Source organism: Papaver somniferum, unplaced genomic scaffold (assembly GCF_003573695.1).
Source record: "Papaver somniferum cultivar HN1 unplaced genomic scaffold, ASM357369v1 unplaced-scaffold_158, whole genome shotgun sequence".
NCBI lineage: Eukaryota > Viridiplantae > Streptophyta > Magnoliopsida > Ranunculales > Papaveraceae > Papaver > Papaver somniferum.
In genome coordinates this window covers 1,395,661-1,421,336 of record NW_020625264.1, presented here as the reverse complement: position 1 = coordinate 1,421,336, position 25,676 = coordinate 1,395,661, and the positions used below count along the sequence as shown (strand labels likewise).

The following is a 25,676-nucleotide window of genomic DNA, read 5'->3' as shown; positions in this document are numbered from 1 at the left end:
GGCTTTGTTTCTATGAGATTTGGTGTAATGATTATGAGTTTACTCTAAAAATTATGTTGCTTATGGCATTATTTATATAGATTTAGGATCTGCCCCTTTCTAGCTAGTGTCTGTAATGACATACGTGGCAATTCACCTAGTGCACCTGTCATGTGTTTGGTTGATTTTAGAGGTTGATGAGTAAACGTCCAGCTTTGTAGTGTTTCTATTTACAGATGATTAGCCATCCCTACTAGGTTTTCTATGTTTACAATATCTATACACCAAATTATCTTTTTAGCCCCATGAGTCGCTGTGCAAAACCCTAAAAAGAGAATAGACGTATGCATCACCAACTTGTGATGGACCACTGATCATCAGGTACTCTTAACTATCGGTAGATAATCATGATTCGACGCCTCACCTAAGTTGAGATGAACTAATAATCTCAACTGCTGCTTAAATTTGGAAGATGCTCAGATGCATACAGGTCTGTATACTTGTGGTGCATTGGCGTGCGAGAAAAAGGTTTTTCTTTTTGTACCATGTCTTTGAGTCTCAACTCTCTACCTTAAATTTCAAGAACATTGGCATTTTTGAGAGGGTCAAAAAAAGCTCAAAAAGAGTGGTGTTTTCTATGGATGCATAGGTACCCCCATGGGCCAATCAAATTAGCCAAGAGAGGAGTGATCAGTGATATTGGCCCACTGTCAAAATTAGAAAAATGGTTTGACGCATCTCCAACTTATAGACTAAGCTGCAGTGCTACTGCTTAAATTTGGAAAATGATAAAATGCATGCATATGATTTGGCTTTGCTTTAAGAAAAAAAATCCCCAGATTTTTTTTCTTTTTATGTCATCTCTCTAAGTGACTCGCCAGAATTCGTATTTCTACCTCAATTTTGGTTTTTATTTTTATTCTTTTTCTTAAATTTTGGGTTGGGAAGAAGTTTTATATAGGAATGTGGTGGTGGAGACTAAAAAACCTGAATCAAGATGCATTATCATATGTCCTCAGTCCTCTCAAGGCAATTGTAAGTCAGGACACTGTCAAGCGACTCTTTTTAACTGATTTTAGAGTGTGTTTTTTTTTTTTAATTGGAAAAAAAATTCTTGTAACCATTTCAAGCAATTATCTTCCTACGAACGGTATTGCGACACTTCTTGGAAATCAGGGATGCACTCTTGGTCGGTATTGCGACATTTCTGATCAAAAAATTTCAAAAGCCATGCTCTCGTTTTTTTTGGCAACGGTTTGATACTCATTTTACCCCTGGATGAGTCCAGTAAACTTGCAATGGACTTTTCACAAGGGTATATTAATTATATATCCCTCATTTTAACACCCTATAAATATATCCTTATATAACAATAAATATGTTTCTACTTTTTAATAACCTTATCCATTTAAAAATTGTATTACCTTAATACCTTCACCTGTATAATATTTTCCTTTATTTCAAAATGGAACAAATTTCTTCCACCACCACTTCACCACCACCACTAACACCACCATCATCAACATTCAACTACCATTCCACCACCACCTTCAACAACCACCACCTACCAACCGCCACCACCACTAATATTCCACCACCACCAGTCATTCATCACCATTAGTCTGTCGTCGTTACCACTACTAGACCGTCGCCGCCGCCACCACTTGTTCAAATATTTTTGTATCAACAACAGTAGTTGATCCAAATAAAAATAGAAACAACGATAGAAGTTGATCCAATTTAGGGGATCAACAATGGCAGTTGATCCAAAAAAAAATCAACAGTAGAAGTTAATCCATGTAGATGGAGTGAACTTGGTGTGAGGCGAACATGCATCATCTGGCATGGAGTCAGTCATGCTACCATTGCACCATAAGTTCAACAGTGGAAGAAATTTACATGATTTAAACTACAAGCATGATTATACTTATCCAAGGAAATATTGTCAAAGGGTCAACAACAGTAGTTGATTCCATAAAAATTGGGTCAAAAACAGGAGTTGATCCCATAAATGGATCACCAACCGTAGTTGATCCCATAAAAAATTGGGTCAACAATAGGAGTTGATCCCGTAAAAACTGAAACAAGTAGGTCTACTGAAAGGACAATTGATATGCCAGGAACACAATCAACAAATGCAACCAAAATCACACCCAATCTCCACCATAATCACACTCAAACTCCACCACCAACATCACCCCAAACATCCGGAACCACCAATATTTATTAAAAAACACCACCAACCCCAAAAACATCACTAACCCTACTTAATCTTTTACCAAAAAGACTACTACCAACACACACCACTACCATCACCACCGCCACTACTGAATTAGGTCAAAACGATGATACATACCATTAACTTTGAAATCCAACAATTTTCAATATCAATAAATTCATGTATTGCGACAACTTAGTTTACACAATGTTACATCATAAAAACGAGATTCAAATTAAATGGAGATTTCTAGGGTTTCTTATACAAACTTTATCCATCGATCTCTCTGAAATTCGTAAAATTAGAAACATTAATTTTCACAAATTTCAGTTCTGAAATCGATTAACTTAAACTTAGGATTGATTTAAATCTCAAATCTAAGTGGTATTGATGGAGTCGATAGTGGTGATGTTGGTTGTCGTTGCGTTGATAGAGACGGTGGTGGTGGTTACAGCGATGGAGTTTGTGGTCGTCGAATCAGGTGATTTTTATCTGTTGATGAAACGAATAAGGGGAAGAAAGAAGGAAAAAGTTAAATAAAGGCATAATATGAATTATATTTTATTGAAAATTTCAATTATACCATTATGAATATTTGTGAAGTCTGTTAAGGATATTTGTGATGGCCCATAAGAAACAGGGATAAATTTAATTTCCACTTTCCACAATGAGTTTATCGACATTTCGCGAAGATTTTGTCAAACTGAATCCAGTTAACTGGCTATGACCAGTTGACTGAGTCTTGTTACTGTGCTATCACCTGTTGACTGAGTCAACTTAACTTGATATGACCAGTTGACTATCCAGAACATGGGTACACTGCTACTTCGAGTATGGTGTGGTTGACTAGTCAACATGAATCAAGGTGTTAATATTTGGAACGCACTATCAGTGCACTTCTAGGAATTGCTCTTCGTGCATTTATCATACAATCATGTACGTAATCATTTCAGGTACATGGAAGTTACTTTTTCGGTCATATTTTATCCTTTTGGTCGTATTTTTTTGTTCTCGAATTTATGAGGACTGTGAAGTAGTGGTTTAAAACATGCGGGCACAACACAACACAACTCGTTTAGAGGCGAGCTCACCGTGTTATGTGTCGTGTTGTGTCGTGTTGTGCGGTACTTGAGGAGGTCCTGTGCCGTGTTGTGCTGTGCCAGACACATTTATTTATATTTTTCAAACTAAATATTTTCAACATATTATATGTTGTTATTGAAATAATTCGACATAACGAGGATAAAATGTCAAAAAAAATGGTTAAAATAAACATTTTTTTAAATATACGAAAATATATATTCTATTGTACAATTATATGTAGTGTTTTATACATGATATGACGTGCTTTATTAGCGCATTGTATTGTGCGGCGTTCTTATTCGTGTCACGTGTTGTGCTACTGTGCCGGTTAGCCTGGACCAGCACAGCACATTAAGCTAACATGTCGTGCCATGCTGGTCTGATTTCACATGCTTTACCGTGTTGTGCTCGTGCTGGCACAACCTAGTTTACACATGTACTGTGGAGGGATGCGGAATTTCACCTTTTTAAGTCCCTTCCCGGTAGGGATTGAATCCATGTTTGTTGCCCATGAACCGAAATCCCTTCATGGTGAAGATATATACAATTATTGACAAGGTCTCAAAAATGGGAGTAACAAGCAGCATATGTTGTCATGCCTAAATTCTATTGTGCATATTTCTCGAGCTTAGTGTTATAGTGTATGGAGCATAAGAGTGAGATAAGATGTTTTCCAATGCGTAAACTGCGTCCACGTCTTAAAAAGAGAATAAACATAGAAGTACTTATGAAAATTGCATCACTTAGGTATGTAATTAAGTGTACACCTCAAGGATACACCTCCATCAAGCACGAACCATCCTCATCGCCATATTGGTAGACTAAAATGAGTGAACATGTAACAGGAGAATTTTTTTGATTAATTCTGATCTGACAATTGTAGGTAAGATGATATGTTGATTTAAGTATGCCACATAAATCTAGCTAGAGTTTACCGGATAAATTTTTTGAAACCAAATTAATTAGGAAGTGTAGTTCATAAATAAAGCAAGGGGACTATACATATGAGTCCCTTATTACAAACCAAATAGGAAATTACATATACAGAGTCCTGCTCATAGACAGGAAGGACTCCAGTACGTTGAAAAGATGGTTATAGCCACCATTCGTCATTACAAGGATTAGACCCTGCATACTTAATTGGCTTTAGTATATCGACTCTTCGACTGAAACTTACACGAACATTCGACGGACTATATAAAATGAGTACTCAGACATGCACCCACCAGAGAGACCTATATATCATCCGAAGTTGCAGTAGCCAAAGAACCATTGAAGCGAAACTTAGACTTTATGATAGCGATGATCTTTTCATTAACTCGGAAGTTCCTAGCCAAAATATAATCAGGAATTGTTGGTGTAGAATTAAAGAGGTTATTAGGAATTCTTGCAATTCCGGGATTTTGACTATTTAAAATAGCTATCACAATAGCCTTCCTCGGTCCAACGTTCGCTGCGAAGTGCACAAGCCCTCTAGGAATAATATTCAACTCCCCAGGCTTCATAAACTTTGCGTACAAAACATCATTAGTAGTTATGAACCCGAAAAAGATATTCCCTTGTAGTAGAAAATTAGCTTCGCTTGCTCGAGGATGTACGTGAAGTGGAATAATTCCACCAGGTGCAAGGTCGATTCGGTTTACCGTAAGTCCTTGGGTGTTTAACCCAGGGAAGGTGGTAACATCACCAAGTTTCACTCCAAACCCTTCGGGATTCGCTGTGCTTGCTCCAGTCATCAAGCCACTAAAGAAAAAATCGTCTGATGTAACTTGAGAATCCGGCTTGCAAGGGAACCCATTGACACGAATAGTGGAGTTCAAGTCAGCAACACAAATATCTTGGAGTGGGTCTGGATCAGCAGAAAAGCATGGGTGAGTGAAAAACAGGATCACAATCAAAAACAGAACTTGGAAAAAAGATGATATAGTTTTGATACTAAATTTAACAGCCATGGCTTTGTTAATCTTTCTTGAGATTTGGTATATTAATTAGCATGTTCTGGTAGATCGAAATGTTTATGAGTACTATAAAGTTTATGTTGTTTATATAGGTTTAACCTCTGCCCCTTTAGTGCTAGTGTCTATAATGAACACCTGTAACGTGTTCATTCATTTTTCCTCTCCATTTTTCTATACCGATAACTTTAGTTGAGAAGTTGGTTGGTTGATTTTAGATGCTGATGAGAAAACGTACAGCCTTGCAGTTTTGCTATTTGCAGATGATTAGTCATCCCAACTGGGTTTTCTATATATTTTCAGAAAATCTATATATATACCCAATTTAATTTTTAGCCCCATGCATCACATTGCAAAACTCTTCAAAAAAATAATAGGTAGAGACGTAAGTTAACGAGAAAAGAACAAAAGACAGGAGTTTAGAAGAATAGTTTTCCACTGATTTTTTGCGTGTAAAACGTACGATTGAAACTATGTATTTATATCGGCTCTTGACTTAGACTCCAAAAAAATTGTAAGATTTGTAATAAAAGTATTACCTAACTTAAGATTTCCTAGAATACAAGACATTCCATGTATAACAACATCTAGAACATTGATAAAATATTAACTTGAACATCAAGTTATAGATGACGTCATCACGTCATCTTGAACCGCCAGCTTGGTTTCTAGAGAAGCAATCGATCCTTAAAAAGAGGTTTTTTGAATATATCTGCTACTTGGTCTTTTGAAGAGATGAATCGAGCATCCAGTTGTCTAAAGGCAACCTGTCACGAATCAAATGATAGTCTATTTCTATGTGTGTTTGTTCGAGCATGCATGAAATATGGGATTAACAGTAAGATAAGTTGCTTCAAGATTATCATACAATTAAATAGGAGGAGATAAGGTGGAGAATTGTAATTTTGAATGAAGAGATTGAATCCACATGATCTCAGCAATAGCAATAGCAAGGCCACGATATTCAGCTTCAGTACTCAAACGAGAAACTATTTTCTATTTTCAAGCACTCCAAGAAATATTATTACCACCCAAATAGATACAATAGCCACTGGTAGAGCGACGATCATCTGAAGAACCAGCCCAATAAGAGTCCATATAAGCAGTAAACGATAACCGTAACTTGTTTGCTGGTCGAAGATAAAAAGTCCGAATGTAGAAGTATGCTTTAAGTAACGTAATATATATTTAACTAAACTCTAATGGTATTCAGTTTGATTACGCATGAATTGACAGAATATATTAACTGCATAGGCTAAATCAAGACGAGTAAACACCAAGTATTACAATGCTCCTGTATTATGTAGCATCAGTTAACAAAGTGCTACGATCATAGGATATATCTCCATCTGTACTCACCGGAGTTTGAATTGGTTTTACACCACCCATTTTTCAAAAATAATAAGATCTTGAGCATACCTTCTTTGTGTGAGATATAAACCTGAAGAAGTTTGTGTTGCTTCAATCCCAATAAAATAAGATAGAGAACTAATATCTTTAATTGAAAACTAATTCTATAAAGAAGTACAAATAGATTTTAACGCTGTTCTACATGAACCAATAAGAATAATGTCATTGACATAAACTAATAAGAAAACAATACCAGTGTCTTCACGTCGAAAAAAGTAGATGAATCACATTTAGAAGTATCAAATCCATTCTGGAACACTAAAGTACTGAGTGAATGATACCAGGCACGTGGGGCTTGTTTCATGCCATTGAGGGATCGATATAGTTTACATACATATGTAGAAAAATTTGGATCAGTATACCTTGGAGGTAGTTTCATGTAAGCTTCCTCGTCAAGATTGTTGTGCAGAAAAGCATTTTGAACATCAAACTGATTAATAAACCAATCATGAGAAAGTCCTAGTGTAAGAATAATACGTGTAGTGCAATTTTTACAACCAGGCAATATGTTTCACCGTAATCAACAACTTCCTGTTAATTGTATCCTTTGGCCACTAAACGACCTTTATAATGCTTAATAATACCATCAGCTTTACGTTTTGTAAGAGCATTGCTCGGTCGAACTCACAAATGTTATTATCTTGAGAGTCAAATTTACACTACACCAAATTCTTGGATTAGTAATTAAAATTCGTAACGGCTTATTGGTCCTTACGAAATGGTTGTAACAGGCAGTAGACATTACGAATTTGAAAAATATTCGTAACAAGGACGAGTTGGTACGAAATTTTTTATAGGTGTGCCAGTGAGATTGTTGGTCACACTTGGTCGTAACACCTTGGGTATGTGCGCTTTCCATTCACATGCGTGGTATTATGTTTCATCTACACCGTGTATTCCTAAACTAATAACTTTGCCCTTCACTCTAGCCTCCAGAAGCATCTCAATCATAAAGCCCTAGATTTTATTCCCACTCCATATTTCTTCATCTCTATCTCTTTCTTTTTATCTCTGCCTCATCTTCCCTGTTCCTCTTCCTCTTTCTCTCTCTCGATCTCTGTACGCAGTAAGAGGAAACACATACTCAAAAATCCTGAAAAAAACAAGATCGAAGAGAATCTCATTTCTGTTATTCTTTTTATTCTTTTTTCTTCTTATTATTCTGAACTTTGTTTTTATTCTTCTCAGCATGAGAAATTCTTCATATCAATTAAGCAGTAATCTAGGGTTTGAGTTGAATTGAAGAACGAGAAGATTCAGATGAGGGTTTGAATGGATCTGAAATTGAAGATGGGTTTGATTCAGGTGAGGATTTTGGTATTTTGGATTGTGAAATGAAGTTGAGGATTCTTAAATTAGGGTTCTCGTGGTGTTGCTGGTGTGAACAATGGAGATAAATTAGAAGATTGAAATGGGTTGAAGTTTGTTGTTGAAGATTAATGTTTAGGAAAAGTGCAGTAAGGAAGAATTGGAAAAAGGATTGAAGTCATATTTAATTATGAGCTGGTCTTGATGATTACAGTGGAAGCAAGCACTAGATTGGGTTCTTGGTAGCCAGTTGCAGAACAGCAGAATTGGCTCGAGGTGGGGGGAAATTATGAATCGTTTTCTGGTGTTGTTGTGCTATGGAGTTGCAATGGATGCAGTCGAACTAGTGATGTAGATGCAGTTGAAGGTGGTTGTGATGATGAAAGAATTGCAGTGCATTGGGACTGTTATATCACAGGGATATGGTGTTGCTAAGATGGTGTTGATGTGTGTTTTTGAATCTGAAGATGGTTGCTGTGTGAAGTTTACAGGGAAGAGGAAAGTGATTGAAGTGGTTTTGCAGTGGCTGGGTTTGAAGTAAAGATGCAGTTGCAATGGTTAAGGCTGATGTTGATTGAGATGCCACTTATGAACCCTGAGGCAGCGGTAATGCGCATTATATTGAGCTGTCACTTATGAACCCCAAACTTCCTTAGGGTTTGTATCAATACAACCAAGGTAATGTGTAGTACATTGCAGGTTCACTGGTGTTAGTTACCTTGATGTCTTTTGCTAGTTAATGGCTTAGTTCATAGAATCCTACTTCACTGTCCTGAAAATTATAATTCGAGTTCACTAGATTTTACCTCTTTAGGGTGCTAGTTAATTGTTTACTTTTGGAAATCAAGCCTTCTTCAACACCTACGCTTATTTAGGATTCATCTGTTTTTTCTATATTTATTAAGGCAGGAGATAGTCCCGTAAGTTTTATTTTAGATTTAGCTTCCATGTCTTTCGTCTGACAGTGTAGGGTACTAATTTGTGTTTACCTTATATTTTTTAATATTATTGCTTTATACATGATCCATCTCAACAACTCCCTACACTCTCACCTGAACATGATTTCCGCAGAGATTGCAAGATACTAATTTGTGGTTCCCTTATCTTTTTTAGTTTTATATATGGTGATAAAGCTAGTTATCTGTTACTTACCTTTATGTTTATTGATTTAGATATTGTTTAATGGCGATATGGGAATTTGGGATGGAAGCGTAACTATCCTACTTTGATTGTTTTATTGCTTAATAATAGCATGTCTCTGTAATTCAATAAATATCGATGTAGTTAGCCTTGTGAATGCTCTAACTGAATGGTGTGCCACTGAATAAGTTGACATGCGGATGACTATTTGAGATGAAAGTGAGTAACGCTTGCTGCAATTCAGGTAGTTTTTGAACTGACGAGTCTCTTATATGTTCATTTGCTTTGACCGTCTGGACACAAGCACCGCTAAATTTTGGAAACTCAGTTATTTTGTGTTTTCCAAAGAAAGAGGTGTCTGCAATCAGTGCAGCTTTGCAAACTTATGATTTTCCCCCTAGCTTCATCCTTTTTCGTGAAGTTATAGCAGTTATTAGGTATACAATTTCTTAGTTACAGATTTCGTTATCTTTTTTATTTTTCATGGTAAATTCGTGTATTTTATGCAAAGGGGGAAAAGTAAGCCCAACTGTTTTTGTTATTCTTGTTTGGCGAGTACCTGTATGTATTGTAAAAGGGATAACAGTTCTAGGTCACATATAGTGGTAGCAAGTTACAGTGATATTTTGGGTATATGATCTTTTTGAATTATGTTTCCCTGAAGGAAATACGAATACGATTCGCTGGATTTGGTGCTGAGGAGGATGAATAGGTAAGTGCGAAGAAGGCAGTTCGCGAACGTTCTATCCCTATCGAGCCTTCCGAATGTGAAACAGTTGAGGTTGGATGTCTTTTCTTTCGTTTCCAGGTAATGTCATGTTATATTTTGATCTTAGTCACATGTTCCTTTTTTTTCTCAAGTCCAACCTGTTCTATAATTTCAACTGAGGTTATTACTGGGCTGCAGAAACAGTTGACGCTTTCCTTTTGTTGTTTTCGACTTTTATAGAATCATTATAATCTTGAGGATTGGTTCTCGTGTAACCTTTGATCAGATGGTTATCCGTGCTTGAATATGCAATGTTGCATTTACATGGGAGTAGTAGATGACAATACTCCATTTGTCACTTCAAGTAAGTCACTGTGTAGGACTTTGCCTAGCTGTTTAGGTACTTATCAGAGAATAAATGTAAATGAGTGTTTAGATACTTATCAGAATTTGATACTTAACAGAATTTTTTTTGGCACTTAGAACAATTTTGTATTCTTTCTTGATATGAACTGAATGAATGTACTGAATGTTGATATGGATTGATTGGAGAAACTATTGTTGAATGCGGATGGAATGAAACTGTGCAGTTTATTTTGAATTCAGGCTTATTTCTGGCAGAAAATGAACTGCCAGTCATATTGACCTGGGCAAAATTGGTCGATATTGGCTAATTTTGAATAGGTCAATATTGACTGATAGTAATTTTTTTAAAGTTACAAAAAAATTCGTAACGGCTGTAAGCTGTTTCAACTTGACATGAAGAAACGGCTCATTCCTTTTACGAACCTGTTGTTAAGAAAATTCGCAACGGCTATCACCTGTTAATATGTGTGAAATCGTATCGGCTTGACTCTATCACTAACGCCGCTACAACCAATACCGTTACGAAAAATTTGTAATACGCCCTTTTGTACTAGGCAAAGGCCGTTACAACCCCAATTCGTAACGGCTTTTTATGTTTCTAATCCCAGAATTTGTTGTAGTGTTAGTTGATCAAAACTATATGTTGATTCCTAGTATACAGTCAGTCAAATCCCTGACTAGGATAAAAGTGTGTAGTTAAGTATCGGACATCACTGCCTTCTACCATTTGAAGTTTAAGATCAATCGAAGCTTTTTGAGAACTTCTTCAACAAAATGTAAGTGAAGACTAAACCACGTATTACTCAAGTTTTCACCTTTCTATCTATGAGACTATGTTGCATGTCTAATTAGACTATTACATGCACATCAAGAATTTTGAGTCAACCTTATCTTATTAACTATTCTCGAAATATATATGACTAAGTTTATCAACATTTGTTCATACTTGATGAATTTTGGTTAAGAACAATTTATTGTTCATAATCCAAATCGTTATTCAAGATTATCATTTTAAAATAGTTGGACCAGGATATGTGTCATTAATGTTATTCGGGAATGTCTCGAATTGATTAATAGAGAAAATTATAACTAGTATAAATCTGGATACATGACAGTATATATATGCCAGTTTTAATACTGGCATGACTGTTATAGGTCCGGAGCCGCAGTACACGTACTGGGTAGCTATTGTTCGTTAATAACATTTTTTATGCATACCCGGTATCCATACCATAAAAAGTATGTTGACTCGTGAACCAGGAAGGTTCGCATACCTAGTATGCAAACCGAAAAAATATCTGTCAAAATTGGAATGGTAGGCATACCCAGTATGCAAATCGGCAAAGATCTGTGATTTCCTGAACTTGTTTTGTCTTAAGGGTACACATACCCAGTACATGTACCATGACCAAAATAGTCACGAACAGAGAGAGTACAGTACTTACCCGGTCAAATATTTTCAGATGGATTAAAATTATTTTTGTGAGATAATTAACATTTGAATAACTCAATAGAAACATGATTTAGACATATTTGATCACATTAAAACCTATGGTTGTTACTCATTATTAAATTCTTAAGTGTTATATGAAAATGATTAAGGTTATAATTCGTCTGGCTAGTTTCGGCTAGCCTTCATGAACAAGTCGATGTACATGGTTCGGTTACAGTTCATCCAAACCAGAGTGTATATCTTCGTATGTTAATCACAATTCAAAGATTCATCTAACGGTGGATATAGATTGCTTGATTCTAAAGCTAACCTAGCTTAAATCCAAAGAAACCTTTGTTTAGAATGTTTATATAAGTAGAAACTCAAGCAACTGGGATATTAGAATACCCAACACTATTCATGTGTGTTCTAGTCGTAAACTAGAGTCGTCCTCTACTTCAAACTCTTCTAGGGTTTACCGACTAAAAATACTTCACTTAGGGTTAAGGACAGGTTCAACTATCTTTATCTTGATAGTTCGTGTATCCTGATCTTTTTTATGATTTTTGAGCCTTTAGATCCATCAAACAAGATAGATAAAAATCATAAAGTTTCTGATAAGGGCATAATTTACATGTTTAGAATGTCAATTCCATACTTGTTTAAGATATTAATCTTGTATATTACTTGTTATTACGACTATTTTTTATTTTATGTGTCATAAAAGGTGAATCACCCAAAAAGGAGCAACAAAGTGCTTAAATGATCAAGGAAATAGAGCCTATCAATGAAGGAAGGCCAAAGTCCAAGTTCATCTCATTCAAGTTAAGTATTTCTTATCATTATCTTGAAGTGAATTCAATTATGAAAAAAACACAAAAAGAATGAGGTCATTCCGACATCGGACGAAGAAGTTATTGACAAAACAAGGTTGAAGACTTGAAGTTACAGAGAGAGGTTCGGCTCAAAACTCATCAGCTCGAGTCAGCCTAACCTGAAGCTTAAAAATTAATATTTTCGAGAATATACAGGAGGAGGATCGTCTCAAAATTATTCTAGTCGAATGAGCCGAACCTGACAACTTTTAGGACATAGTTGGACGCATTTTGGACTTCTAAAAGGAAGGAAATTGATTCAAATGGGTTTCCTAACCATATAAGAGAGGAGACTTGAAGCCAAGCATTGAAGACTATAAAAGAGACATCAATGATGGGATTCCGTATCAATCCATATATCATCTTTTACACAATCCACCTCTCATATTACATCTTTTACATCAAAACCTTGGGTTTACTCCTTTAGGGGGAACCCATTCACTTTTGTAATCATATGTAGCTAAACCTTTGTTGATTAAGGATGAATTCAATGTTCTAGACGTGATCTTTATTGGTTAATACAAGTTATTCAGAGTTCTTATCATAATCGTTTGTTTTCACTATTTATAGGGTTTATGATTGATTAATTAGATTGTTTGGAGTGCACACTATATTAATTTATTGATCATTCTATTGCAAGTAAAGGGTTAGGAAATCCGTGTAATTGTTGAATAACCCTTGCACAAGTAGAGAACGTGAGACCTCGCAGAGGGATTCTGTGGAGCAATCGTGTATGAAAACAACACTAGTAAGTGGACCTTGCGCTAAGAGTCTAACTGCTAGGATCAACCTAAGTTCACAAATATTAAAGCTTCCAATTAGGTTACACCTTGAGTGCGTTACTACTTGGTGGTTCGGTTGGATAGAACTTGATATGCGAGCGCTTCAGTATCCGGTAACAAGAGGAACTTTTGGGATAGCACTGCTCTAGATGCTTTCCTACGGTTGGTGATTAATCGTTCTAACGAAGATAAATAAGTATACTATTGAGTCAAAGCTTGGTAACGACGAAGGATTCCTTGATCATCCCTTTCATCTTATTTTCTTTTATTTACTTTAATCCATATTTCAACCCCCTTTCTCTTTTATTTATTTTGCTGAACTAAATAACCTATCAATTACACAACTTATGTGGGAACGATCTCTTACTACTGCTATATTTCTATTTAATTAGTAGGAAATATCTTAATTAATTTGTTGCACTTATGACACGCATCAAATTTTGGCACCGTTGTCGGGGAGCGGTTGTTAATTGATTTGTTATTTATTTAGCTCTTATTTGTGTTTTTAGGTTTTTGTTTATATTTTCTCTTTTTTTTTCTTGTGAGTCGTCATGTTTCCTTACGGAAATAACATGTGTGGAGCACAAGATCACTCATGTCATAGTGGCGATCAATATGGTTTTCAATCTCATTCATATGAAAACTACCAACCATCCTATGGGTATAATAAAAATCAATATATATATATATATATATGGGAGGATAGTTATACTTCTGATCAATTGTTATTTAGTAATGTGCAGATGAAAGAGAGTTTGGAAAGACCTATTCCTCTTTATCCTGTTTTTTCTTCATTAATGTCAAAAGAAGAGATACGGTCAAAAACTTCCATCGTGAATAACGGCGGAAAACGTATTAATATTAGAAAACTCTCTAAGCAATATGATCAGTTAGAAGAAACTGGAGCATCGGAAAAGACACTTGAAGAAATTAACAAGGTAATACAAGCGGAACTTCAACGTCGTTGGGATATTGAAGATTATGAGGTTGACGAAGACTCTGATGAAGATGAACAACCTTTGGAAAATCCTTGCAATAATGGTAATATTATTTCAACTTCGGATCATAATAACGGTCACTCGCCTATTCAAAAGGAGGAGAATGGATATGACATAACCATTGTTATCAAAGGTGTAACGTACACAAGTGAAGATTTTAGGATTTGCACCAACGAACTAGACTTTCTAGGAGATGATTCTGATTCCGATGATGAGGCTGTTGACGAGAAGATGATTGAGAATGAAACCAAATTGATTGATTTCTTGGAATACCCAATTGAGCTATCCAAGGATTATAATGATGCTAAAATTTTAATTAAAGCAGAAACTGATAGAATGGATAAAAAGTTCGATAGAGGACCACGACATACTTGAGGTAAATAATTCACTGTTAATTAAGAAATATGAGGATCTGAAACAAGGTTTGTCTAATCCTTTGTATAATTCTATATTTGTTGTTCCTTTCCATCCAATTGAAGTAGATTCTCAAAGAATTGTTAATCCAGCTTTTAAGAAAATACCTCACTTCGGATTGGAGTTGTGTTCTTCAAAATTTTTAACGAATTATTTTGCTTCTAACTATCCACCACTTAATTTGTTTGATTATAGTATTGTGCAGGTTCAACAACATGAACCTTTTGAAGTTCCCGAATTCTATGTTCTCTATCCACTTCCAAGTGTAGAAAGGACCACGTGTGGGGGAAACTTCAATAAAGTGATAACATCGATATTTATATTATGTGTTAATGTTCTTGTGAAGCTGTTATTTGAATTGCATATTGTTGTCTCGACCTAACAGAAGACTCACAGATTTCACATTACATAAGGGAGATGGGAAACCACATCATCTCCAGATATCAGAAGTAGATGATATGTTCATTTCTGATCTGATCTTAACGTGGGATGACAACAGTCCAGGGAACGGCAAAGAAAAAGTAAAAGGTGCGCAATGTGAACATTTTGGACGGATAGAGTCCTGGGGAATCTCGGGTTATGAAGATGGGTATCCTGTTGTTTGGGTCTCAACTATGCTAGCAGACCATCTTGGTGTGAAACCTGCGGGCAACTACAAGAACTTATATGACTTTTTCTTCCGGAAGGCTCAGGCTTGTATTGAGGTTTACAAAAAGTTGACCAAGTCCTATGGAGGGGACCCTGACTTGAGTCTTGATGAACTGCTTGCTGGGGTAACTCGTTCCATGAGTGGAATCAAGGGATTTCCTATTGGAATGTCTGTTAAGGAATTTGTTATCTCACACGTTGACTTTTATATATAAACAACTGATTGGGTTGGATGAAACTTCAACCGAAAATGATCAAATGTTTTACGAGTTACCTGTACTTATTGCTCTTCAAGATGATTCAAAGATGGTCAATGCTAGATTACCTGCCAAACTATTGTCAGGTGGAAGTTTGAAGATTGCAGATGTAGGAGATAAATCGGATAGGGAAGTGGATGATGAAAAATATGCACGGTTGCTGCAGGAGGAAGAGGACTGGAAGAAAATGAAAAACTCAAGGAAAAAACAGCCCACGCAGTCAGCAGATAAGTTTTACATCAAGATCAGTGAAGATGAAATCGCCAATGATTATCCTCTACCAGCATACTACAAACCATCTCCTGAAGAGATTGATGAATACCTAGTCCATGACATGGATAACAATGTTGAACTCCCAACAAACATGCTTCATGACTGGTCGCTCTACAATATAGATCTCAGATTTATTTCTTTGGAGCTTCTTCCAATGAAATTAACTGAAGCTGATGTTACAATGTTTGGTTCTGGGGCCATGCCTGCTGGTGATATGGGCGGATTCTTTGGTGAAACTGGTATATTGGAAGAACAAGCTGGGTATGGGGTTCCGATTTTTCTCAGCGCAGTTAAGGAATGGTGAATTGAATTAGGATCAGAAATGATGTCTCTAATGATACGTACCGATATGTCTTGGTAAGTCGGCTTATACTTATCTGTGAAGAAAAATATTAATATACCTCTAATACTTAGCGCTGAATCTTCTTGCATTTAGAATTTACTGCCTCCTGTTAATTATTATCCTAAGAATTTCTAGTTATTTATGTATTGGGTTCTCATTTCGTCAGGTATAGACTTGGGAAACCATCAAAACAGTACACTCCATGGTATGAGACAGTTATCAAACCTAGGTGGATTGATTGGACCGGGTTGCATCCAAGCCAGGAACTCCTTCTACTCCATTGGTCATGATCTACACCCCTTTTTGGAGAACTTATTCTCTAAGTTGTTCGTTCTTAGTGGCCTCCGACGGATAGGATTTTATTCTCACTAATATAAGTAATATCTTCAGGATTTTCCCAATATGACGCGCGTCAGGGATTATAGTCGTACGTTACGCATTGTGCTTAAACGCCATTTTCACAATTATACGAACTAAGTTGAAATTCCGAAATTGGGTAGCCATCCTCCCTAAGTACAGGTTTTAATATGTAACTTTGCTGCCTCCTATTGAGGTCTTACTTGATCGTCTGAGAGACTTGGTTTCGCCTTTGTCTTGCTCGTACTTAGAAGGAACTTTTACTTCTCATTAATGTTTCTCTGATTGGTACATAGATTGATTTTTTCAACGTATCATTTTAGTACAGTAGATATTGTTTTTTCATATGATAGATCAAATACGACGCGTAATCTAGTTTTCGCCTTTAACTGTTTTCGCGTAGTGATTCTCAGCTTCTTTTGGATGATATATGATATTTTTCTCATTCGTGTCGTGGAACAAATCATCTTCTGTCGCCTGATTTAGGATTTTTCACACTGAATCCTCCATCTACTGTCTAGTTCTTGTAAGATTTCGCCCTGTCTTCTTTTCAGGATGAATAATCCATCTTTTCCCGTCATTAGCCAGTTAATATGTGCATAGGCGATGAAGAATACATTCTGAGAGCATTTGGCATTTACTGCATTCCCTTGCCCTACCTTTCTTTAATGAGATGAACCGCTTAGGAGTGGAAATTAGCTTCTCGTATTGCTTCTCCTCCAGCCCATTTTAGCACTTTTTTTAGTTTTTGTAGAATTTTCATCGCGTTTCTAGTATCGCGTTCAAATTGTTCTTCCCCTTTGTGCCCTGACCTTGATATTTGCTTTGACCGTCTTTCGCATGACCCTTTTATCCTTTCCTTATCGTATTTATCTTTGACTTATCAAAAAAGAAAAAATATCGTATTTATCATTAATGTCTCTGGTCGCTTACTGTACTTCACATTCTGCTTCTGTCTTTCCTTCGTAATATTTTACATCCATCTCATTACACCTATTCGCGCTAGCACCATCAACCTGGACTTCTCCAATCCCGAAGGGATTTGCTGTTCCTGCTCCAGTCATCAAGCCACTAAAGAAGAAATCATTTGATGTTGTTGGATATTTTCAATATTATTTGCCGCTATGAAGGGGCCCGGGAGCGGCACCCACAAAGAATTATTTGTCTAATTCTTTGCCTATATGTTGATGATATGCTTAATTATCTTTGGATCTGCCATGTCTGTTGTGGAAGAAACAAAGAAGTTTCTTAGTTCTAACTTTGATACTAAGGATTTAGGAGAGGCTGACGTAATCTTAGGAATTAAGATCCTAAGACAGGGAGATGAGTTGGCGTTAACCCAATCTCATTATATTGAGAAATTTCTCAAGAAATATGGTAACTTTGATGACAAACCAGTACCTACTTCTTTGGATCATACTATCAAGTTAACGAAGAACACTGGTCGTACTCATGCACAACTTGAATATTCCAGTGTTATTGGAGGTCTTATGTATGCTATGAATTGCACAATACCGGACATAGCCCAATCCGTGGAAGTGTATCTCATTTTTCAAGTAATCCAGGAACTGAACACTGGAAAGCAGTTTCAAGAGTTATGGCTTACTTGAAAGGAACAATTGATTTATGTTGGCATTATCAAGATTATCTCGTTGTGTTGAAAGGGTACATTGATGCTAACTGGAACAATGTATAATCCAAGTCCAAGTCGACGTCTGGATGGATTTTTACATTAGGAGGTGCTAGTGTGTTTTGGATTTCCAAGAAGAAGACTTGTATTTCTGACTCAACATTGTTGTCAGAATTGATAGCCTTAACAGATGCATGTAAGGAGACAAAATGGCTTAAAAACTTACTTATGGAAATTCCACTTTGGAAGAAGCCATCTCCAAGGGTCTTGATTAATTGTGATAATCAAGCTACAATCTATAATGTCGCAAATAAGATTTATAATGGAGAGTATAGACATGCAAGTCTTAGACATCAAATGGTTAGACAACTACTCAAGAGAGGATTAGTTGCGGTTAACTTTATTGAAATAAAAAAGAATTTGGCAGACCCATTTACGAAAAGTCTACCAAATTCATTGTTTTCAATAAAATGTAAGGAAATGGGACTAAGGTCTGTGAAGGAAGGTTGATCTCCCATAGCAGAAACCCAACCTATGTTTTGAAAAAGATAAACAAGGTTCATTGTGGTACCAACAAGTTACGTATAGAGATTATGGATCACTAATATAAAACTTCCCATTTCTAATTAGTGCTGGGTTCTGCATGAAAAAGGGTGGATGAAAATCCTTAATAAGTCTAATTTTTATCACAAGGTATCTCGCAGAAACACCTTCGAGACGTACCTATATGAGTATGGAAATCAGTCCGCTTCCTAAGAGAGTAAGACCGTTCTCTAAAGAAGACTCCTGAATCCAGGATATAACACATGGCCGTTAACATGCTGAGCTACAGAATACAGGATTTTATGAAATCAATATGTGTAGAGGATCCGGTTTTTATCATAAGGGGTACTTGGTTCAAGACTAGTTTCACCACTAAACCTCGATAAGGCTTTGAAACTCCTACACTAAGTGAAGGTTCAAATCCAAAATATACCTATCATTTATATATTGATTTCAACGATGATGCTCAGTCTCAACTTAGCTTGAACTACGTTGGCTTGATCCCACTCGGGTACGTAGGAAGTTACTTGAGAATTCTGTAAGAGCCTTGGAAGCCAAAATGAAAACATTCTTTCTGTGAGTTTTTTCATCCTCTGTTAACCCAATTTTCCAACAGATGTAACTTCAGATTCCGGCTTGCAAGGGAACCCATTGACATGAATTGTGGAGTTCAAGTCCGCAACACAAATGTCTTGAAGCGGGTCGGGATCAGCAGAAAAGCATGACAAAGTAAACATGATCACAGTAAAACACAGAACTAGGAATTCTGTAAGAGCCTTGGAAGCCAAAATGAAAACATTCTTTCTGTGAGTTTTTTCATCCTCTGTTAACCCAATTTTTCAACAGATGTAACTTCAGATTCCGGCTTGCAAGGGAACCCGTTGACATGAATTGTGGAGTTCAAGTCCGCAACACAAATGTCTTGAAGCGGGTCGTGATCAGCAGAAATGCATGACAAAGTAAACAGGATCACAGTAAAACACAGAACTAGGAAGAATGACGATGTAGTTTTAATACTAATTAGCAGCCATGGCTGTGGTTCTTCGAGATTTGGTGTATTGCTTAGCAGGTTTTGGTAGATCGAAAATTCAAAATGTGTACGAGTTTTCTACATAATTATGTTCTTATGCCTTTTTTTATATTGGTTTAACATCTGCCCTTTCCAGCTAGTGTGTATGAGGAGCACCTGTAACGTGTTCTTTCATTTTTCCTCTCCAATTTTTATAAGTTATAACCATTAGTTTCGTTAAGAAGTTGGTTTGATTTCAGAGGCTGATGTGAAAACGTACAGTTTAAAGTTTTGCTATTTATAGATAATTAGCAATCCTATTGAGGTTTTGTATGTTTGGAAAATTTAAACACCTAATTATCTTTTCATACCCTTAGATAGTCATACCCACCAAAAGCTGATGAACTATACCCAACTGCTGTTTAAATTCATTAGGAAAATGATAAAATGCATGCATGAGTGTATGAGGTCCAATGGCGTGCTAAGAATAGCCACCAAAAGCCCTGAGTTGGTATTCCACCGTGCATAAGCATATCAACCGTTGTCCAGAATGCAGGTGTTGGATTGAAAATGGTTTTTATATGGGAATGTGGTAATGACTCAAAAACCCCTTCCGGATTGAATCAAACTGCATAAGGACTAAACAATAAACCTCTATGGGATTTTCATTTTGGCGGTTTTGCTGGTAAGGTTGAATGCAATCGTAGATTTTATGTTTTCATCTGGACATTGTGTTCTTTCCTCGTGACATTTTCTTTTGGCTTTTTTTTTTCTCCTTCGGTTCACCTTATAGAAACCTTTGTTAAATTAGTGATACAAATGGAAAGAAAATTGAAAGGTAAAGACAGGACCAAGTACCAATTGCACTAAAATGGTTGGAAAAGTAATTCATTGCTGACAACAGCAAAGTGTAAGAATAAGTTCCCTTGAGGCAGTAAATTACTAAGGATTATTTTCAAAACATTCCAAATAGAGACGCTGGGGCAACAAAAAAAACTCTGATTAACATGAGAATAGTGGGTCATTGTTGCAGTAATTTAAATAACTTTAATTTAAAAGAATAAATTAAACCTAAATAACGCGAAAACTTAAAGGAATTCCCGAAATTCTTTTTGAGTATCTTTAATTTCCGTTTTGCAAGAAATTGGATGCTTGGCACATCATCTTCTTAAACTCGTCGAGCTAAATCAAACCATCTCCTTACCTAAAGTTTTCAGAATCTTCTGAAGCTCACTTGGAGAAATCGAACCATCGCCATTAGAATTAACAATAGCAAACGCTTCTTCAATATCTTGAAATTGTTCCTCTGAGTCAATATTATTCAATGCTAGAAACTCATTCAAGTCTATAAATCCATCTCCATCTGCATCAACTTCTTTAGCCATTGCTTCTAATTCTTCAGCTGTTGCTTCATAATATTGAACCTAATTCTACGTACGATATCTTACCATCTCCATCTGCGTCAAATTTCCTGAATACTTCTTCGAATCCCACATCCACAGCAACAGATGATAATGCTGCGCAATTACTAGGATTTTCACCTTCACTAACTGAAGGAGTCTTGTTGGTTTTGGTTTTCTTAGAGAGAAAAGATAGAAAACCCATGCTTGTTTGTTGTGAAGAGAGACCCAAGAGAAAGAAACTTAAAGAGAAGGGAAAATCAGCTTTGAAAGATCAAAAACTATTAATGTGGTATGGTGGTATGTATGGTTTATTATTTATAGGCAGAATTGAAACAGATAAAGGAAACAGAGTTTTTTTTTTTAATTTTTTGGATTGCTTCAAGAAGAATTAATTTTTAGAAATTTGCCTAGAATCCAGTATTTCTAAATATATGCAGATCTGTATAATTGGTCTTGCCTGATTAGTCCATGGAACGTTCATGAAGTTATGTTCATGAGTTTTGCCTGTAGCCTTGTTTTTGTCTAACAACTCCCAAATTGAAAATTATATACCGCGTACCCGTGTGTACCGCGTTACTCTTTAATTTTTATTACTTTTGGAAGTGGGAACCAATATTGAGGGGAAAAAATTTAAGTTTGAAGATAAATTCCCCGCCTCAGTTTGAAAGTTGAGCCAAAAAATTGAATTCTATAGCTCATGACCCCTTATCAATAGAAATCGAAGGTTTTGAAATTTTTTGAGTACTTTTTTTTCCTCACATGAATAGATACACCTCAGAGATTTTTACTTACAATTAACAACCCTAAATATCTTTTATCCTTCTATATTTCATTCGTCCCGTAAATATCCTCTTTTTTTTCCAGTTTCGTAATAAGGGAGAAGAAAAAGGAGACCAGTTCTGGCGTAAAAAGTTTAGTACCCTTACGGCCTTACCTATTCTGCTTCCTCTCATTTTTCTGCATGTTTTCTCTGTATCTGTCCTACTATTTCTTCTTTATTCTTAATTTATTTTTCCTTGATTAATGATTTTGCTCTAGTTGTTGTTTGTTTTGTCAATTTTGAAGTCACCTTTAAACCGTAAGCTTGGTAGATCTTTTCTTCATTCATCGAACGTTTTGGTTTGATTTTGGTGATTCCATGAGTTTTGTATCTTTATGTCTTCTGTGTTGTTTTCTTTTAGGTGTGAAAATAAGTTGTGGTTATTTTCATTTCAAACATTGTTTTTTTAGGTGCAAAAAGTGTTCAAGATGACTCCTACTTTTTCCGTTCCACTATTAATTGACTTGTAAAGCAGGTCACATAATAATGGGAAGGTGGTAGTATGCATTTAATTGTTTGAGGTGTATCCCTTCCTTTAGATTATTATATTTCACTGCTTTGATATTATTCTTTGGAGTGACTCTTCGAGTGAAACTTACTCCAACATTCGACTAAATATTTAACCAGATTGAAAAGGAATAAACTAGAGAGATGTATTTTCCCAAATTACAATAACCAAATCACCATCGAGAGCATCCACTACAGTTTTAGCTATTTAGTTTCGTTGCGAAACTTAGACTTTATGATAGCGATGACCTTGTCATCGACTAGGAAGTTCTTAGCTAAAACATCATTAGGAATTGCTGGGTTAGAAGCAAAGAGGTTAAGAGGAAGTGTTGAAAATCCGAACTTTTGACTATTCAAAATAGCCAAGACAATAGCCTTCCGCCGTCCAACGTTCTCTGCAAAGTGCACAAGCCCTCTAGGAACAATAAAAAACTCTTTAGCCTTCATAACCTTGGAGTACAAAACATCAGTAGTAGTTACAAACCCGAAATAGACTTTCCCTTCCATGATAAAATTAGCTTCACTAGCTCGAGGATGTGTGTGAAGTGGAATGATTCCACCAGGTTCAAGGTCGATTCGGTTAACGGTAAGTCCTTGGGTGTTTAACGCGGGGAAGGTGGTCACATCACCCAGTTGTATTCCAATCCCAAAGGGATTCGCTGTGCTTGCTCCATTCATCAAGCCACTAAAGAAGAAATCATCTGATCTGACTTCAGACTCCGGCTTGCAAGGGTACCCATTGATTTTGATTGTGGAGTTCAAGTCAGCAACACAAAAATCTTGGAGCGGGTCCGGATCAGCGGAAAAGCATGACAAACTGAAAAACAGGATCACAGTTAAACACAGAACTAGGAATAATGATGATGTAGTTTTAATACAAAACTTAGCAGCCATAGCTTTGTTTCTTTGAGATTTGTTGCTTATGCCATTATTTATATAGATTTCACCTCTGCCCCTTTCAAGCTAGTGTCTGTAAGAATATGGTTGAAAAATTAAATTTTCTAGTCATGACGAAGAGATTAATTGTTGTACTGTGGAGTTGATGCCTCACAAGCCAATAATAATTACTTAGGCAATTAATGATCGCGTCCTTTGGCTTATGCTTGCATATGCTCATAGCCTCATCAGGCGTCACTGTGCAAAACCCAAAAGAAGAGAATAGGAGACGGATCACCGGGCCAATGTCAATTAATTAGGCAACTAATGATTACGTATTTAGGTCTCTTGTTATCTGCTTACTGCTTCTGATCATAGTCATAGCTCCATGCGTCATTGTGCAAAAACCAAAAATGGGAATAAAAAGACGTACGAATCACCAACTTGTGATGGACCGCTGAGGTACTCTCATGTCTCAATTATTGTTAGATGGTCATGAATCATGATTCGACGCATCACCTAATTGTTGATAAACTAAGCTCAACTGCTGCTTAAATTTTGAAAATGATAATTTACATGCTAGCTCTACTCCTGTATCTATAAGGTGCATTAACGTGCTAAAATTACCAACCAAAATCCCAGAGTTGGTATTTCAATATGCAAACCACTATCAGTGCCCCAGAACAATTCAGGTCTTGGTTAAAAAGGGGTTTTGTATACAGGTGCACCTAAAACTCTAGACATGTTCATTAAAAACTCAGTGCATGATGCACTCAATCTTAAGATTTATGGAAACCCAAATTTATTAGGAAATATAGTTCATAAATATAAAGCAAGGGGATGATGCCAAATAAGAAAGTTACATAGTCCTCCTAACCATTCGTGAAGGTGGTTGATGCCATCATTCGTGATTACACGGATTAAACATAATTAACCATGAGCTAACAAGACTCGACATGCACACACGAGATCTCGTGTAAAACCCAAAGAAATGTCTACCGGGAGGCCTATATTATTATTGAAGAATTAATGCAACCTGTATTCAACCTTTAATGCTACCTGTATTTTACCTGTAAAAGCAGTATCTGGAGGCCTATATATCTTCCCAAGTTGTAATAGGCAAAGAACCATTGGGAGCAAACTTAGACTTTATGATAGCGATGACCTTGTCATCAACCCGGAAGTTCTTCGCCAAAATATAATTAGGAATTGTTGGAGTAGAAGCAAAGAGGTTAAGAGGAAGTGTGGAAAATCCGGGAAGTTGACTATTTAGAATAGCTAACACAATAGCGTTCCTCTGCTCAACATTGACTGCAAAATGCACAAGTCCTCTAGGCACAATAAACAACTCTTTAGCTTTCATAACCTTTGAGTACAAAACATCAGTTGTAGTTACTAACCCAAAATAGACTTTCCCTGTTAGAATGAAATTCGCTTCACTTGCTCGAGGATGTACGTGAAGAGGAATAATTCCACCAGGTATGATGTCGATTCGGCTCACCGTAAGTCCTTGGGCAGGGAAGGCGGTAACATCACCAAATTTCAATCCAGCCCCGAACGGATTCTCTGTGCTTGCTCCAGTCATCAAGCCACTAAAGAAGAAATCATTTGATGTAACTTGCGACTCCGGCTTGCATGGGTACCCATTCGTACGAATTGTGGAGTTCAAGTCAGCAACACAGAAGTCTTGGAGCGGGTCGGGATCAGCAGAAAAGCATAACAAACTAAAAAACAGGATCACAGTTAGACACAGAACTAGGAAGAATAATGATGCAGTTTTAGTACTAAACTTAGTAGCCATGGCTTTGTTTTTTTGAGATATGTTTATGAGTTTTCTATAAAATTATGTTTTATGTTCCGTTTTTATATAGGTTTAACATCTTCCCTTTTCCAGCTATTGTCCATGAAGGAGCACCTGTAACGTGTTCATTCATTCTTCTTCTCCAATTTCTATAACCATTACTTTCCGTTAAGACGTTGGTTTTTCTTTAGAGGCTAATGAGAAAACGTAGAGCCCTAAACTTTTACTATTTATAGATGATTAGCAATCCCTATTGGGGTTTTCTATGGTTAGAAATATATACATCTTTTTATCCCCCAAACCCGAAAAAGGGAATAGAAAGACGTACGAATCACCAACTTGTGATGGACCGCTGAGGTACAAAAGCATATAAAGACCGTCGCTACCCAAGCCACCCCATAATATGGGTGTTGGATTGAAAAATGGGTTTTATATGGGAATGCCACCCCATTATGACAAAACAGTAAACCTCTATGGGATTTTGGTGGTTTTGCTGGTAGGGTTGAATTCAGTCGTAGATTTTATGTTTTCATTTGGACG

General features: G+C 36.4%; 3 protein-coding genes across 3 annotated transcripts; all 3 read right to left on the bottom strand.

The window, feature by feature from the left end:
• Positions 1-4,515: 4,515 nt before the first annotated feature.
• LOC113337076 (germin-like protein subfamily T member 2) lies at positions 4,516-5,232 on the bottom strand. Its single transcript, XM_026582765.1, has one exon. It carries the CDS (start codon positions 5,230-5,232, stop codon positions 4,516-4,518), a length of 717 nt encoding a protein of 238 aa, XP_026438550.1.
• Positions 5,233-22,663: 17,431 nt separating this feature from the next.
• On the bottom strand, positions 22,664-23,353 carry LOC113337075 (germin-like protein subfamily T member 2). Its single transcript, XM_026582764.1, has one exon. It carries the CDS (start codon positions 23,351-23,353, stop codon positions 22,664-22,666), a length of 690 nt encoding a protein of 229 aa, XP_026438549.1.
• A 1,075-nt stretch (positions 23,354-24,428) lies between these two features.
• On the bottom strand, positions 24,429-25,136 carry LOC113337074 (germin-like protein subfamily T member 2). The gene has a single exon (XM_026582763.1). It carries the CDS (start codon positions 25,134-25,136, stop codon positions 24,429-24,431), a length of 708 nt encoding a protein of 235 aa, XP_026438548.1.
• Between the last annotated feature and the right edge of the window lie 540 nt (positions 25,137-25,676).

What these genes read in the sequence shown, in the direction of transcription:
- LOC113337076 (XM_026582765.1), bottom strand. Translation starts at nt 5,232, where the DNA reads ATGGCTGTTAAATTTAGTATCAAAACTATATCATCTTTTTTCCAAGTT.
- LOC113337075 (XM_026582764.1), bottom strand. Translation starts at nt 23,353, where the DNA reads ATGGCTGCTAAGTTTTGTATTAAAACTACATCATCATTATTCCTAGTT.
- LOC113337074 (XM_026582763.1), bottom strand. Translation starts at nt 25,136, where the DNA reads ATGGCTACTAAGTTTAGTACTAAAACTGCATCATTATTCTTCCTAGTT.